General features: G+C 49.2%; 1 protein-coding gene across 1 annotated transcript; it reads left to right on the forward strand.

The window, feature by feature from the left end:
• The first annotated feature begins 4,969 nt into the window (after positions 1-4,969).
• Positions 4,970-6,971, forward strand: LOC114430242 (uncharacterized). The gene is made up of 5 exons (XM_028398562.1): positions 4,970-5,156; positions 5,317-5,392; positions 5,706-5,872; positions 5,951-6,205; positions 6,323-6,971. The coding sequence occupies exons 1-5, from the start codon at positions 5,112-5,114 to the stop codon at positions 6,821-6,823; spliced, it is 1,044 nt and encodes a 347-aa protein (XP_028254363.1). The 5' UTR covers positions 4,970-5,111; the 3' UTR covers positions 6,824-6,971.
• Positions 6,972-12,814: the final 5,843 nt, after the last annotated feature.

The raw sequence follows: 12,814 nt of genomic DNA on the forward strand, positions 1-12,814 counted from the left end.
TTTGCACGGCCATAACTCGGGAACGCAACGGGCCAGGGGGACGGGGCCGGCTGCGTCGGAAAGCTCTCGGAGAGCTCCGCGACATACGTCGGGCCCGGACCCGCAGAGCCGTCCTCCGGGTCGCGGCCCCCGAGAAGAGGGGCCGAAGGCACGTGGAGGCATAGAGACCGACACCCTGGGCCCTGGCTGAGCGGCTCGCCCGTCTCCGGGCGTAGAGCCTCGCCGGAGGCGCCTACGGAAAGGTCTCGGCGGCCCGAGTCCAGCCGCAGCGGAACCGGCGCTCTGGGCCCTCGCCTTCCGGAGGCACGGGCCGCCGAAGTCCGAAAACCTTCACCTCGTTAAGCGCCGTATCTCGGCAAAGGAAGGTCGCAGACGCGTGGCGCGGACGCGTACGGAAAGGGCTCGGAGGGGCCTGTCGCGACGCGTCGGCCCCAGACACGTGGCTCTCTCCTGGGCCGAACTCCGCAGGGGAAGGCGCTACGGACGAGCGGGGCGGGCCGTCCGGCGCGCGGCGCCGCGCCGAGCGGGGCCGTCCCGGAACGGTCCGCCTGCGCCGCACCGTCCCGGAGAAATCTGCGTTCAAAGTCTGGGAAAATTATCATTGAATAGCTGCGGAGTGCGAACCCTTGCCAGTATATTACACTTTCACATCTACTTCCATTCAGCCTACCGCAGAGAATCCCGGGCCCTTTTCGGGGCCCTTCCCGAGGGGCCGCGAGCCCGAAAATCGGCTCGGTCCGTCGCGGGGACGCCCGCTTTCGGCAGGGAGCGGTCCCAGGTCTCTAGCGCGTCGTGCGGCCGAGCAGGCCGCCGAAACCCAGGTCCGTAACCTTCCGCTCATTTTCAATGGTGACCTCCTGACCTTTGGAGTTTGCACGGCCATAGCTCGGGAACGCAACGGGCCAGGGGGACGGGGCCGGCTGCGTCGGAAAGCTCTCGGAGAGCTCCGCGACATACGTCGGGCCCGGACCCGCAGAGCCGTACTCCGGGTCGCGGCCCCCGAGAAGAGGGGCCGAAGGCACGTGGAGGCATAGAGACCGACACCCTGGGCCCTGGCTGAGCGGCTCGCCCGTCTCCGGGCGTAGAGCCTCGCCGGAGGCGCCTACGGAAAGGTCTCGGCGGCCCGAGTCCAGCCGCGGCGGAACCGGCGCTCTGGGCCCTCGCCTTCCGGAGACACGGGCCGCCGAAGTCCGAAAACCTTCACCTCGTTAAGCGCCGTATCTCGGCAAAGGAAGGTCGCAGACGCGTGGCGCGGACGCGTACGGAAAGGGCTCGGAGGGGCCTGTCGCGACGCGTCGGCCCCAGACACGTGGCTCTCTCCTGGGCCGAACTCCGCAGGGGAAGGCGCTACGGACGAGCGGGGCGGGCCGTCCGGCGCGCGGCGCCGCGCCGAGCGGGGCCGTCCCGGAACGGTCCGCCTGCGCCGCACCGTCCCGGAGAAATCTGCGTTCAAAGTCTGGGAAAATTATCATTGAATAGCTGCGGAGTGCGAACCCTTGCCAGTATATTACACTTTCACATCTACTTCCATTCAGCCTACCGCAGAGAATCCCGGGCCCTTTTCGGGGCCCTTCCCGAGGGGCCGCGAGCCCGAAAATCGGCTCGGTCCGTCGCGGGGACGCCCGCTTTCGGCAGGGAGCGGTCCCAGGTCTCTAGCGCGTCGTGCGGCCGAGCAGGCCGCCGAAACCCAGGTCCGTAACCTTCCGCTCATTTTCAATGGTGACCTCCTGACCTTTGGAGTTTGCACGGCCATAGCTCGGGAACGCAACGGGCCAGGGGGACGGGGCCGGCTGCGTCGGAAAGCTCTCGGAGAGCTCCGCGACATACGTCGGGCCCGGACCCGCAGAGCCGTCCTCCGGGTCGCGGCCCCCGAGAAGAGGGGCCGAAGGCACGTGGAGGCATAGAGACCGACACCCTGGGCCCTGGCTGAGCGGCTCGCCCGTCTCCGGGCGTAGAGCCTCGCCGGAGGCGCCTACGGAAAGGTCTCGGCGGCCCGAGTCCAGCCGCGGCGGAACCGGCGCTCTGGGCCCTCGCCTTCCGGAGGCACGGGCCGCCGAAGTCCGAAAACCTTCACCTCGTTAAGCGCCGTATCTCGGCAAAGGAAGGTCGCAGACGCGTGGCGCGGACGCGTACGGAAAGGGCTCGGAGGGGCCTGTCGCGACGCGTCGGCCCCAGACACGTGGCTCTCTCCTGGGCCGAACTCCGCAGGGGAAGGCGCTACGGACGAGCGGGGCGGGCCGTCCGGCGCGCGGCGCCGCGCCGAGCGGGGCCGTCCCGGAACGGTCCGCCTGCGCCGCACCGTCCCGGAGAAATCTGCGTTCAAAGTCTGGGAAAATTATCATTGAATAGCTGCGGAGTGCGAACCCTTGCCAGTATATTACACTTTCACATCTACTTCCATTCAGCCTACCGCAGAGAATCCCGGGCCCTTTTCGGGGCCCTTCCCGAGGGGCCGCGAGCCCGAAAATCGGCTCGGTCCGTCGCGGGGACGCCCGCTTTCGGCAGGGAGCGGTCCCAGGTCTCTAGCGCGTCGTGCGGCCGAGCAGGCCGCCGAAACCCAGGTCCGTAACCTTCCGCTCATTTTCAATGGTGACCTCCTGACCTTTGGAGTTTGCACGGCCATAACTCGGGAACGCAACGGGCCAGGGGGACGGGGCCGGCTGCGTCGGAAAGCTCTCGGAGAGCTCCGCGACATACGTCGGGCCCGGACCCGCAGAGCCGTCCTCCGGGTCGCGGCCCCCGAGAAGAGGGGCCGAAGGCACGTGGAGGCATAGAGACCGACACCCTGGGCCCTGGCTGAGCGGCTCGCCCGTCTCCGGGCGTAGAGCCTCGCCGGAGGCGCCTACGGAAAGGTCTCGGCGGCCCGAGTCCAGCCGCGGCGGAACCGGCGCTCTGTCAATGTTCTGCTCTGAAGATTTTATTTTTTTTTTCAGAAACTTTTTCAGCAGATTTGTTTTCAAAGTAGTCCTTTTTAGTAAAGGATTTTTTTTTATTTGTATAAACCGTTGCGGGCCTTGAAAAGAAAAGGAATATTTATTTTTCTACCAAAGCTAAAATTATTTTCATGAAGATTTTATGTTTTTTTTCAGCCGATTTATGTTCAAAGTAGTCCTTTGGTAAAGGATTTTTTTTTATTTGTATAAACCGTTGCGGGCCTTGAAAAGAAAAGGAATATTTATTTTTATACCAAAGCTGAAATGTATTTTTATGAATATTGTATTTTTTTCAGAAACCTTTTCAGCAGATTTATTTTCAAAGTAGTCCTTTGGTAAAGGATTTTTTTTATTTGTATAAACCGTTGTGGGCCTTGAAAAGAAAAGGAATATTTATTTTTATACCAAAGCTAAAATTATTTCCATGAAGATTTTATTTTTTTTTTTCAGAAACTTTTTCAGCAGATTTGTTTTCAAAGTAGGGTTTTTTTTATTTGTATAAAATTTTGGGGCCTTGAAAAGAAAAGGAGTATTTATGTTTATACGAAAGCTGAAATTATTTTTATTAAGATTTTATTGTTTTCAGAAACTTTTTCAGCAGATTTATTTTTAAAGTAGTCCTTTTTAGTAAAGGATTTTTTTTATTTGTATAAAATTTTGGGGCCTTGAAAAGAAAAGGAATATTTATTTTTATACCAAAGCTAAAATTATTTCCATGAAGATTTTTTTGTTTTTTTTCAGCAGATTTGTTTTCAAAGTAGTCCTTTTTAGGATTTTTTTTATTTGTATAAAATTTTGGGGCCTTGAAAAAGATTTGAAAGATTTTTTTTTATTCATAAACTGGCTAATGTTCAAGTGGTTAATAAAGAGTTTGGTGAGCATTATTTGTCTAAATGTGTAATTCTTTACAGAGAGTTATTTCATCTTTGAAGTCATGGTTAGTATTGAAATGCAATAAAAATAATAAAAAAAAGTCATTTAAAAAAAACAATAAAAATTGTTGTAGATGAGAATTTAGAAGCTCCTTGCGTTGTTGTGTAGCTGTGTTTTTTTGACGTTTTTATTATTATTTTTACAAAGAACTCCAACCGCTGGACATCGGCGGTGCATGTGATTAAAATGCGGGACCACGTATGTCCGAAGATGGTCTTTATTTATTAATAAAGTGTACAGAGGAAGCTGGAATCACAACAGGCATTCAGCAGCAGCCACCGCTCTGCCCATAGAAACGCACACGCGCCGTTTCTCTGTCGCTGCCACCGTCAGGGTCCCAGCGTGAGCCAGGGCGGTTGTATATTGTTTGATTATGTTTGCCTCATTTTGAAATCACTGACTCCCCTCTCATTTCAGGTGTCTTGGCTGGCCCCTCCTCGTCTTCTCCCTCCCTCTCCTCCTGGTGATCACCTGCTCCTCCCTAATGTGCCTCACCTGTGTCCTTTTGTCTGCCCTGATCCCCTCACTCGGTGGCAGTTCGTCTCGTCTACTACCTGACTTCCAGCCGTCCTGTTCTCCAGCAGCGTGAGTATTTTTCTGAGCCTAGTATTTGTGTATTTTTTATTATTATTTTTGAGAACCGTGGTGACTCAACCCTGCGTGTGTGTGTGTGTGTGTGTGTGTGTGTGTGTCCCTCCTGCCGGCTTGTGCAGCGCCTACGTTTTTGCCCTGAGATCTGGTGCTTTTGAACTGTGTTCCCTGAGTTTTCGGGCACAATAAACTACTTTAATTTAACCTCTGCCTGTCTCCCGTCCTGCGCTTGAGTCCGTCTGCAACCTCCCTGACAGCCGCCGTGGAGCGAGAGAGAGAGAGAGAGAGGCTTAACCGGCTCCTCACTGATATCCAGCCGGTTTTTTTTCACCTCTGCAGCGCAACGTACGGTAATTGTCTGTCTTAAAGCTGAGATGCCAGGGTCCGATCGCACATCAGGGCTGGCTGGAGGAGGAGGACGAGCGGCTCAGGGATGTTTACGTGAAGAGACCGGGTGGTTTTTTCCACCTTTCACCCTCGCTGCTGATCTGTGACTGCATGCGCGACCATCTCACCGCTGGAGTAAAAACAACAGGTGAAGCAGACGAACTCGGAGCTCCCTGTCATCCCGGGAGGGTTAACCAAAGAGCTTCAACCGCTGGATATCGGAGTAAACGGGGCGTTTAAAGCCAAGCTGCGAGCGGCGTGGCAGAGATGGATGTCAGAGAGCGAGCACAGCTTTACCGGGAGGCAGCGCAGGTGAGTTACGCCAGTTATGTGAATGGACTGTGGACGCGTGGGCTCATGTTTCTGCAGCGATTGTTGTCCGAGCTGTCGTGAAAGCCGGCGTAATTTCAGAGCAAAATGTGCATTTCAACTTTCCGATGCAATGTCATTTTTAGAGTCGCATGTATTACAGGTAAGCGTGTCGGCAGAGGTCGATTGGCTAACGTCTCGGAGGAACCAGGAAGTGCTTCGTGAGCTCTCCCCGAATGGTAAGTTACCTTGAGATTTGCCCTTCACAATTCGACGGAAATATCATAAAAAACAGACTGTAATCATGTTAAAAGTTGTTGGAAAGGGTTCCTTGGAACCTTATGCAACGTTTACATGTGTTTGTGACCCAGTGTTGATGCAAAAATTTTTATCCGTGTTAGTAAAGCATGCTAATTGACTGAGCTAAATACATGTAAATGCATTGAAACGTTGTTGTTGTTGTAGTAGTAGATGAGGATTCAGAAGCTCCTTGTGTCATTGTGTAGCTGTGTTTTTTGACGTTTTCTTCTGGGTGACTCTTCATCATAACAGACATGCTCTGTGAAGATCCAAACTTGCTTCTTGAGTATAACAAACTGATGGGCTACCTCATGGGCTACCTGTGTGTCCTGACGGGACACAGATCTGTTGTCATGACAAACATGACCAAGGAAAATGTCTTGAACGCAGAACGTACCAAGCATGGATTCCATATCACAGTGAGTTGCTTTGAACTAAGGACTGAAATGTGCAGTGTAAAACAGACCAATACTAATGTTCTGAATTATTCTCCCCAGGTTGACGAACACAAAACTGTGCGTACATATGGACAGGCATCCTTGTTTGTCACCACGACCGAGCATTCCTGGCTGAGAAAATTGATAGAGATCCTCTCTGTCCAAAAGATTCATGACGATTGCAGTTATGTCTTTGCATCCATCCGTGGGAACCAAATTGTGAAACCTGTCCACTTCCTTCAAGCTGCCTGGAGAGATGCTGGCCTGGGAGGTATTATCACTTTCAACAAGATACGGAGCAGTGCCTCCACCCAAGTAAGTTTGTGTGATTTTTTTTTTTTTTTTTTTTTTTTTTTTTTTGAAGCCATTGTGATTTTATGGATAAAACAGGACATACAGAATATGTTTTTTGTTTTGTTTTTCTATTTGCAGGCCAGCAAATATCTCACTGTCGAGGAAAAAGAAAAGCTGGCTAAGGCTATGTGTCATGATACAAAAACCGCTGAGCGTTTCTACGTGGCGCTGCCTGACAAGAAGGAAGCCTCAAAAGTTAGAGATTTAAGATTGAGGGCGATGAACATGGCTATGGCAGATGTGGAAGAAAGAAGCCCCACTGAGGACGAAACAACTGAAGATGAGGATGAGCCCGTCTTGGAAAGTGAGGGATACAGTTCACCAACATTTCTCTCTGAGGATTCAGAAACGGCTCGTAAAAGGGGAAGGGAGTTCCTCCCTAACATGTCTGTGGATGTCCAACCAGAACCTTGCAGCGACGAGGATGAGTTACCGTGCGGACAATCACGTGCAACTAAGAGGAAACTACACTTTAAATTTGAAGGAGTTGGCACTGGAATGTCTGACCCTGTGGAACAGTTTGATGCTAAGAAATCCAGCCACAGTAAATCCATGCAGCACAGAAGTTTCTGCATCTGATGCTGTAAAGCCAACTCAGGTGGTAGAGGAGACTCAAATGAGTCAGGAAACCGAACTGTAGGTCAGAAAACCAACTTTAGACAGTTTTGAGCATATTTATTTTCAAAGTAGTCCTTTTTAGTAAAGGATTTTTTTTATTTGTATAAAATTTTAGGGCCTTGAAAAGAAAAGGAGTATTTATGTTCATACGAAAGCTGAAATTATTTTTATTAAGATTTTATTGTTTTCAGAAACTTTTTCAGCAGATTTATTTTTAAAGTAGTCCTTTGGTAAAGGATTTTTTTTTATTTGCATAAACCGTTTTTCTCCTTGAAAAGAAAAGGAATATTTATTTTTATACCAAAGCTAAAATGTATTTTTATGAAGATTTTATTTTTTCAGAAACGTTTTCAGAAACTGGCTAATGTTTAAGTGCTTAATACAGAGTTTGGGGAGCATTATTTGTCTACATGTGTAATTCTTTACAGAGAGTTATGTCGTCTTTGATGTCATGGTTAGTATTCGTTAGACTTCGTCATTGGTGAGTTCGTTATCGGTGAGTTCGTTATTGGAGTTCGTTATCGGTGAGTTCGTTATTGGAGTTCGTTATCGGTGAGTTCGTTATCGGTGAGTTCGTTATTGGAGTTCGTTATCGGTGAGTTCGTTATTGGAGTTCGTTATCGGTGAGTTCGTTATTGGAGTTCGTTATCGGTGAGTTCGTTATTGGAGTTCGTTATCGGTGAGTTCGTTATTGGAGTTCGTTATCGGTGAGTTCGTTATTGGAGTTCGTTATCGGTGAGTTCGTTATTGGAGTTCGTTATTGGAGTTCGTTATTGGTGAGTTCGTTATTGGAGTTCGTTATCGGTGAGTTCGTTATTGGAGTTCGTTATCGGTGAGTTCGTTATTGGTGAGTTCGTTATTGGAGTTCGTTATCGGTGAGTTCGTTATTGGAGTTCGTTATCGGTGAGTTCGTTATTGGTGAGTTCGTTATTGGAGTTCGTTATCGGTGAGTTCGTTATTGGAGTTCGTTATCGGTGAGTTCGTTATTGGTGAGTTCGTTATTGGAGTTCGTCATTGGAACTTTAACTAAGTGAAGGTGTAAAATCATGGACTTGGAAGAATTTATGCTTTCCCAGGCACATAGACGCACCAAACTTGGCACACATACATTTCAGGCCATTCTGAGTCGATAGGTCTTGGTCCCATGTCTCTACGAGCTTCCTCAGGTGTAAAATGATGGACTTGTAAGTTAGAATTTATGCTTTCCCAGGCAGGTAGAAGCACCAAAGTTGTAATAATAATTTCCCAACAGCCAGCCGGCCACGGGTGTGGCTGTGAGTCTGACAGCGATGAGAGGGAAGCTGGCAGGTTTGAACTCGCGCCGTTGTTTCCTGTTTATTGTCGTAATAAATATTCTGCAGAGTCAGCCACTGGTAAGGATGAATGAGGAATCGCTGTGGTGCATGTGATTAAAATGCCGGACAACGTACGTCCGAAGATGGTCTTTATGTATTAATAAAGTGTACAGAGGAAGCTGGAATCACAACAGGCATTCAGCAGCAGCCACCGCTCTGCCCATAGAAACGCACACGTGCTGTTTCTCTGTCGCTGCCACCGTGGAGAGAGAGAGAGAGAGAGAGGCTTCACCGGCTCTCCTCACTGATATCCAGCCGGTTTTTGCTGAATCGCCGCTGATGGACACGTGAGCGGCTTGCGGAGGACGCGGAGCAGTTTCCTGGGTAAGAGTCTGTCTTAAAGCTGAGATGCGAGGGTCCGATCGCACATCAGGGCTGGCTGGAGGAGGAGGACGAGTGGCTCAGGGAAGTTAACGTGTGTTTTTTTCCACCTTTCACCCTGGCTGCTGATCTGTGACTCCTGTCCGAGCTTTGGTGAAAGCCGGCATAATTTCAGAGCACTAACAATAATAATAATTTCCCAACAGCCAGCCGGCCACCGGTGTGGCTGTGGGTCTGACAGCGATGAGAGGGAAGCTGGCAGGTTTGAACTCGCGCCGTTGTTTCCTGTTTATTGCCGTCATAAATGTTCTGCAGAGTCAGCCACTGGTAAGGATGAATGAGGAATCGCTGTGGTGCATGTGATTAAAATGCCGGACCACGTATGTCCGCAGATGGTGTTTATGTATTAATAAAGTGTACAGAGGAAGCTGGAATCACAACAGGCATTCAGCAGCAGCCACCGCTCTGCCCATAGAAACGCACACGCGCTGTTTCTCTGTCGCTGCCACCGTGGAGAGAGAGAGAGAGAGAGAGAGAGAGAGGCTGCACCGGCTCTCCTCACTGATATCCAGCCGGTTTTTGCTGAGTCGCCGCTGATGGACACGTGAGCGGCTTGCGGAGGACGCGGAGCAGTTTCCTGGGTAAGAGTCTGTCTTAAAGCTGAGATGCGAGGGTCCGATCGCACATCAGGGCTGGCTGGAGGAGGAGGACGAGTGGCTCAGGGAAGTTAACGTGTGTTATTTTCCACCTTTCACCCTGGCTGCTGATCTGTGACTCCTGTCCGAGCTTTGGTGACTTTTGAACTGTGTTCCCTGAGTTTTCGGCCACAATAAACTACTTTAATTTAACCTCTGCCTGTCTCCCGTCCTGTGCTTGAGTCCGTTTATGTATAATTTCAGAGCACTAACAATAATAATAATTTCCCAACAGCCAGCCGGCCACGGGTGTGGCTGTGAGTCTGACAGCGATGAGAGGGAAGCTGGCAGGTTTGAACTCGCGCCGTTGTTTCCTGTTTATTGCCGTCATAAATGTTCTGCAGAGTCAGCCACTGGTAAGGATGAATGAGGAATCACTGTGGTGCATGTGATTAAAATGCCGGACCACGTATGTCCGCAGATGGTGTTTATGTATTAATAAAGTGTACAGAGGAAGCTGGAATCACAACAGGCATTCAGCAGCAGCCACCGCTCTGCCCATAGAAACGCACACGCGCTGTTTCTCTGTCGCTGCCACCGTGGAGAGAGAGAGAGAGAGAGGCTTCACTGGCTCTCCTCACTGATATCCAGCCGGTTTTTGCTGAGTCGCCGCTGATGGACACGTGAGCGGCTTGCGGAGGACGCGGAGCAGTTTCCTGGGTAAGAGTCTGTCTTAAAGCTGAGATGCGAGGGTCCGATCGCACATCAGGGCTGGCTGGAGGAGGAGGACGAGTGGCTCAGGGAAGTTAACGTGAAGAGACCGGGCTTTGGTGAAAGCCGGCATAATTTCAGAGCACTAATAATAATAATAATAATAATAATAATCATAATAATCATAATTTAAATAATAGGAAGCTGGAATCACAACAGGCATTCAGCAGCAGCCACCGCTCTGCCCATAGAAACGCACACGCGCTGTTTCTCTGTCGCTGCCACCGTCAGGGTCCCAGCGTGAGCCAGGGCGGTTGTACATTGTTTGATTATGTTTGCCTCATTTTGAAATCACTGACTCCTCTCATTTCAGGTGTCTTGGCTGGCCCCTCCTCGTCTTCTCCCTCCTCCTCCTCCTGGTGATCACCTGCTCCTCCCTAATGTGCCTCACCTGTGTCCTTTTGTCTGCCGTGATCCCCTCACTCGGTGGCAGTTCGTCTCGTCTACTACCTGACTTCCAGCCGTCCTGTTCTCCAGCAGCCTGAGTATTTTTCTGAGTCTATATTTTTGTGTTTTGTCTGCCTGGTGTGATTTTGAGACCTTTCGAGTTTGTCCTGCTGAGAACCGTGGTGACTCAACCCTGCGTGTGTGTGTGTGTGTGTGTGTGTGTGTGTGTGTGTGTGTGTGTGTGTTTGTTTTTCCCCCTCCTGCCGGCTTGTGCAGCGCGTATGTTTCTGCCCTGAGATCTGTTGCTTTTGAACTGTGTTCCCTGAGTTTTCGGCCACAATAAACTACTTTAATTTAACCTCTGCCTGTCTCCCGTCCTGTGCTTGAGTCCGTCTGCAACCTCCCTGACAGCCACCGTGGAGAGAGAGAGAGAGAGAGAGGCTGCACCGGCTCTCCTCACTGATATCCAGTCTGTTTTTGCTGAATCGCTGCTGATAGAGACGTGAGCGGCTTGCGGAGGATGCGGAGCAGTTTCCTGGGTAACAGTCTGTCTTAAAGCTGAGATAGAGCACTAATAATCATAATAATAATCATAATAATAATAATAATCATAATAATAATCATAATCATAATCTCCCCTAACCGTAACCCTAACGTAAGCGCGAGGAATTCAGCATTTACATCTACGTCCATTCAAAATTTACAAGTGAAAACCCTAGCAGTTTTTGTCGCCCCCTGATGGAAGGTTTTATATTGCATGTCGTCCGATCTTGATAAAAGTGGTATCGCCGGAAAGCGGCCGAAAAACTGAATCCAGCTGTGCGATTTTCAAGGCCGTATCGTTAAAGATGAATTTTTAAAAAATTTTTGAAAAAATGCTAATTTCACGCTAACAAGTTTCGCAAGCTCAGCGCTGTCCGAAACAAATTTCTATCCAGGTCCCGTCTCTCTACGACCTTCCTAGCTATATGCTACGCCCCAGGGCTATCCCAGTTTTAGGGTTAGGGTTAGGGTTAGGGTTAGGGTAGGGTTAGGGTAGGGTTAGGGTTAGGGTTAGGGTTAGGGTTAGGGTTAGGGTTAGGGTTAGGGTTAGGGTTAGGGTAGGGTTAGGGTTAGGGTTAGGACTAGATCTAGGGTTAGGGTTAGGGTTAGGACTAAATCTAGGGTTAGGGTTAGGGCTAGGATTAGCGTCAGGACTAAGCTTAGGGTTAGGGTTAGGACTAGATCTAGGGTTAGGGTTAGGGTTAGGACTAAATCTAGGGTTAGGGTTAGGGCTAGGATTAGCGTCAGGACTAAGCTTAGGGTTAGGGTTAGGACTAGATTTAGGGTTAGGGTTAGGACTAAATCTAGGGTTAGGGTTAGGACTCAGCTTAGGGTTAGGGTCAGGACTAGATCTAGGGTTAGGGTTAGGGTTAGGACTAGATCTAAGGTTAGGGTTAGGGTTAGAACAAAGCTTAGGGTTAGGGTTAGGACTAGTTCTAAGGTTAGGGTTAGGGTTAGGGTTAGGGTTAGGGTTAGGGTTAGGTGCAGGGTTAGGGCGCCCCCCTCTCCAAGAGGAGGAGCGTGGTGCGCTGTCCATCCGCCCACGGAACGCTCCGTCACCCTGGTCCCATCGTTGTTGGGCAGCACGTCGCCCCCTCCGTCCACGACGCACTGTCATCCAACCATCCATTTTTGTTTTTTTGTAAAAAAATGATTTTCTTTTAAATAAAAACACTTTCCCAAAAATTGGAAAGGAAAAAACTACTACTGTCTTTATGTGTTATTATTTTTTATTTTTCAAAAACAAAACAAAAAAACCAAAAATGAATGAAAATACAAACTTGTAATGAAAACCAACAAAAGTAGGTGTGCCCGTAAAACAACGTTTCGACCCTCCTTCGGGTCTTCATCAGGTTAGCACACAAACAACAGTACTGATGGCTTGCTCTAATGAAGGCTGGAGATGTTCCTCCTTCGATGGCCAAAGAGCAAATGAGCCCTTCAACCACCTACTCCCTTTAAATACCCTCTGGTTTTCTTTTAAATTTGCATTTGTGTTTTTTAAGTTCCAATCGCCTTTTTTACTTTATATTCGTCTTTGTTAACCCAACCAGCCCAAATTAAACAATTTTAAATGAAGTCACCATAGAATTGAATATGAAACCTACCTACACCATCCCACATAAACCCACTAGCATACAATTATTATTATTTATTTATTTTTGTTATTTTTACTTTAAATCCAAATAAATAAATAAATGAATAAATAAATAACCCCATATGCTCAATCTCAAAAAGCTGGGGTTAATCTTAGGGTTAGGGCTAGGGCTAGGCTTAGGGTTAAATTTAGGACTAAGGTTAGGACTAGGGCTAGGCTTAGGGTTAAATTTAGGACTAAGGTTAGGACTAGGACTAGGCTTAGGGTTAAATTTAGGGCTAGGGTTAGGGTTAGGGCTAGGCTTAGGGGTAAGGTTAAGGTTAGGTCTAGGCTTAGGGTTAGG

This window comes from Parambassis ranga, unplaced genomic scaffold (genome assembly GCF_900634625.1).
Source record: "Parambassis ranga unplaced genomic scaffold, fParRan2.1 scaffold_222_arrow_ctg1, whole genome shotgun sequence".
Lineage (NCBI taxonomy): Eukaryota > Metazoa > Chordata > Actinopteri > Ambassidae > Parambassis > Parambassis ranga.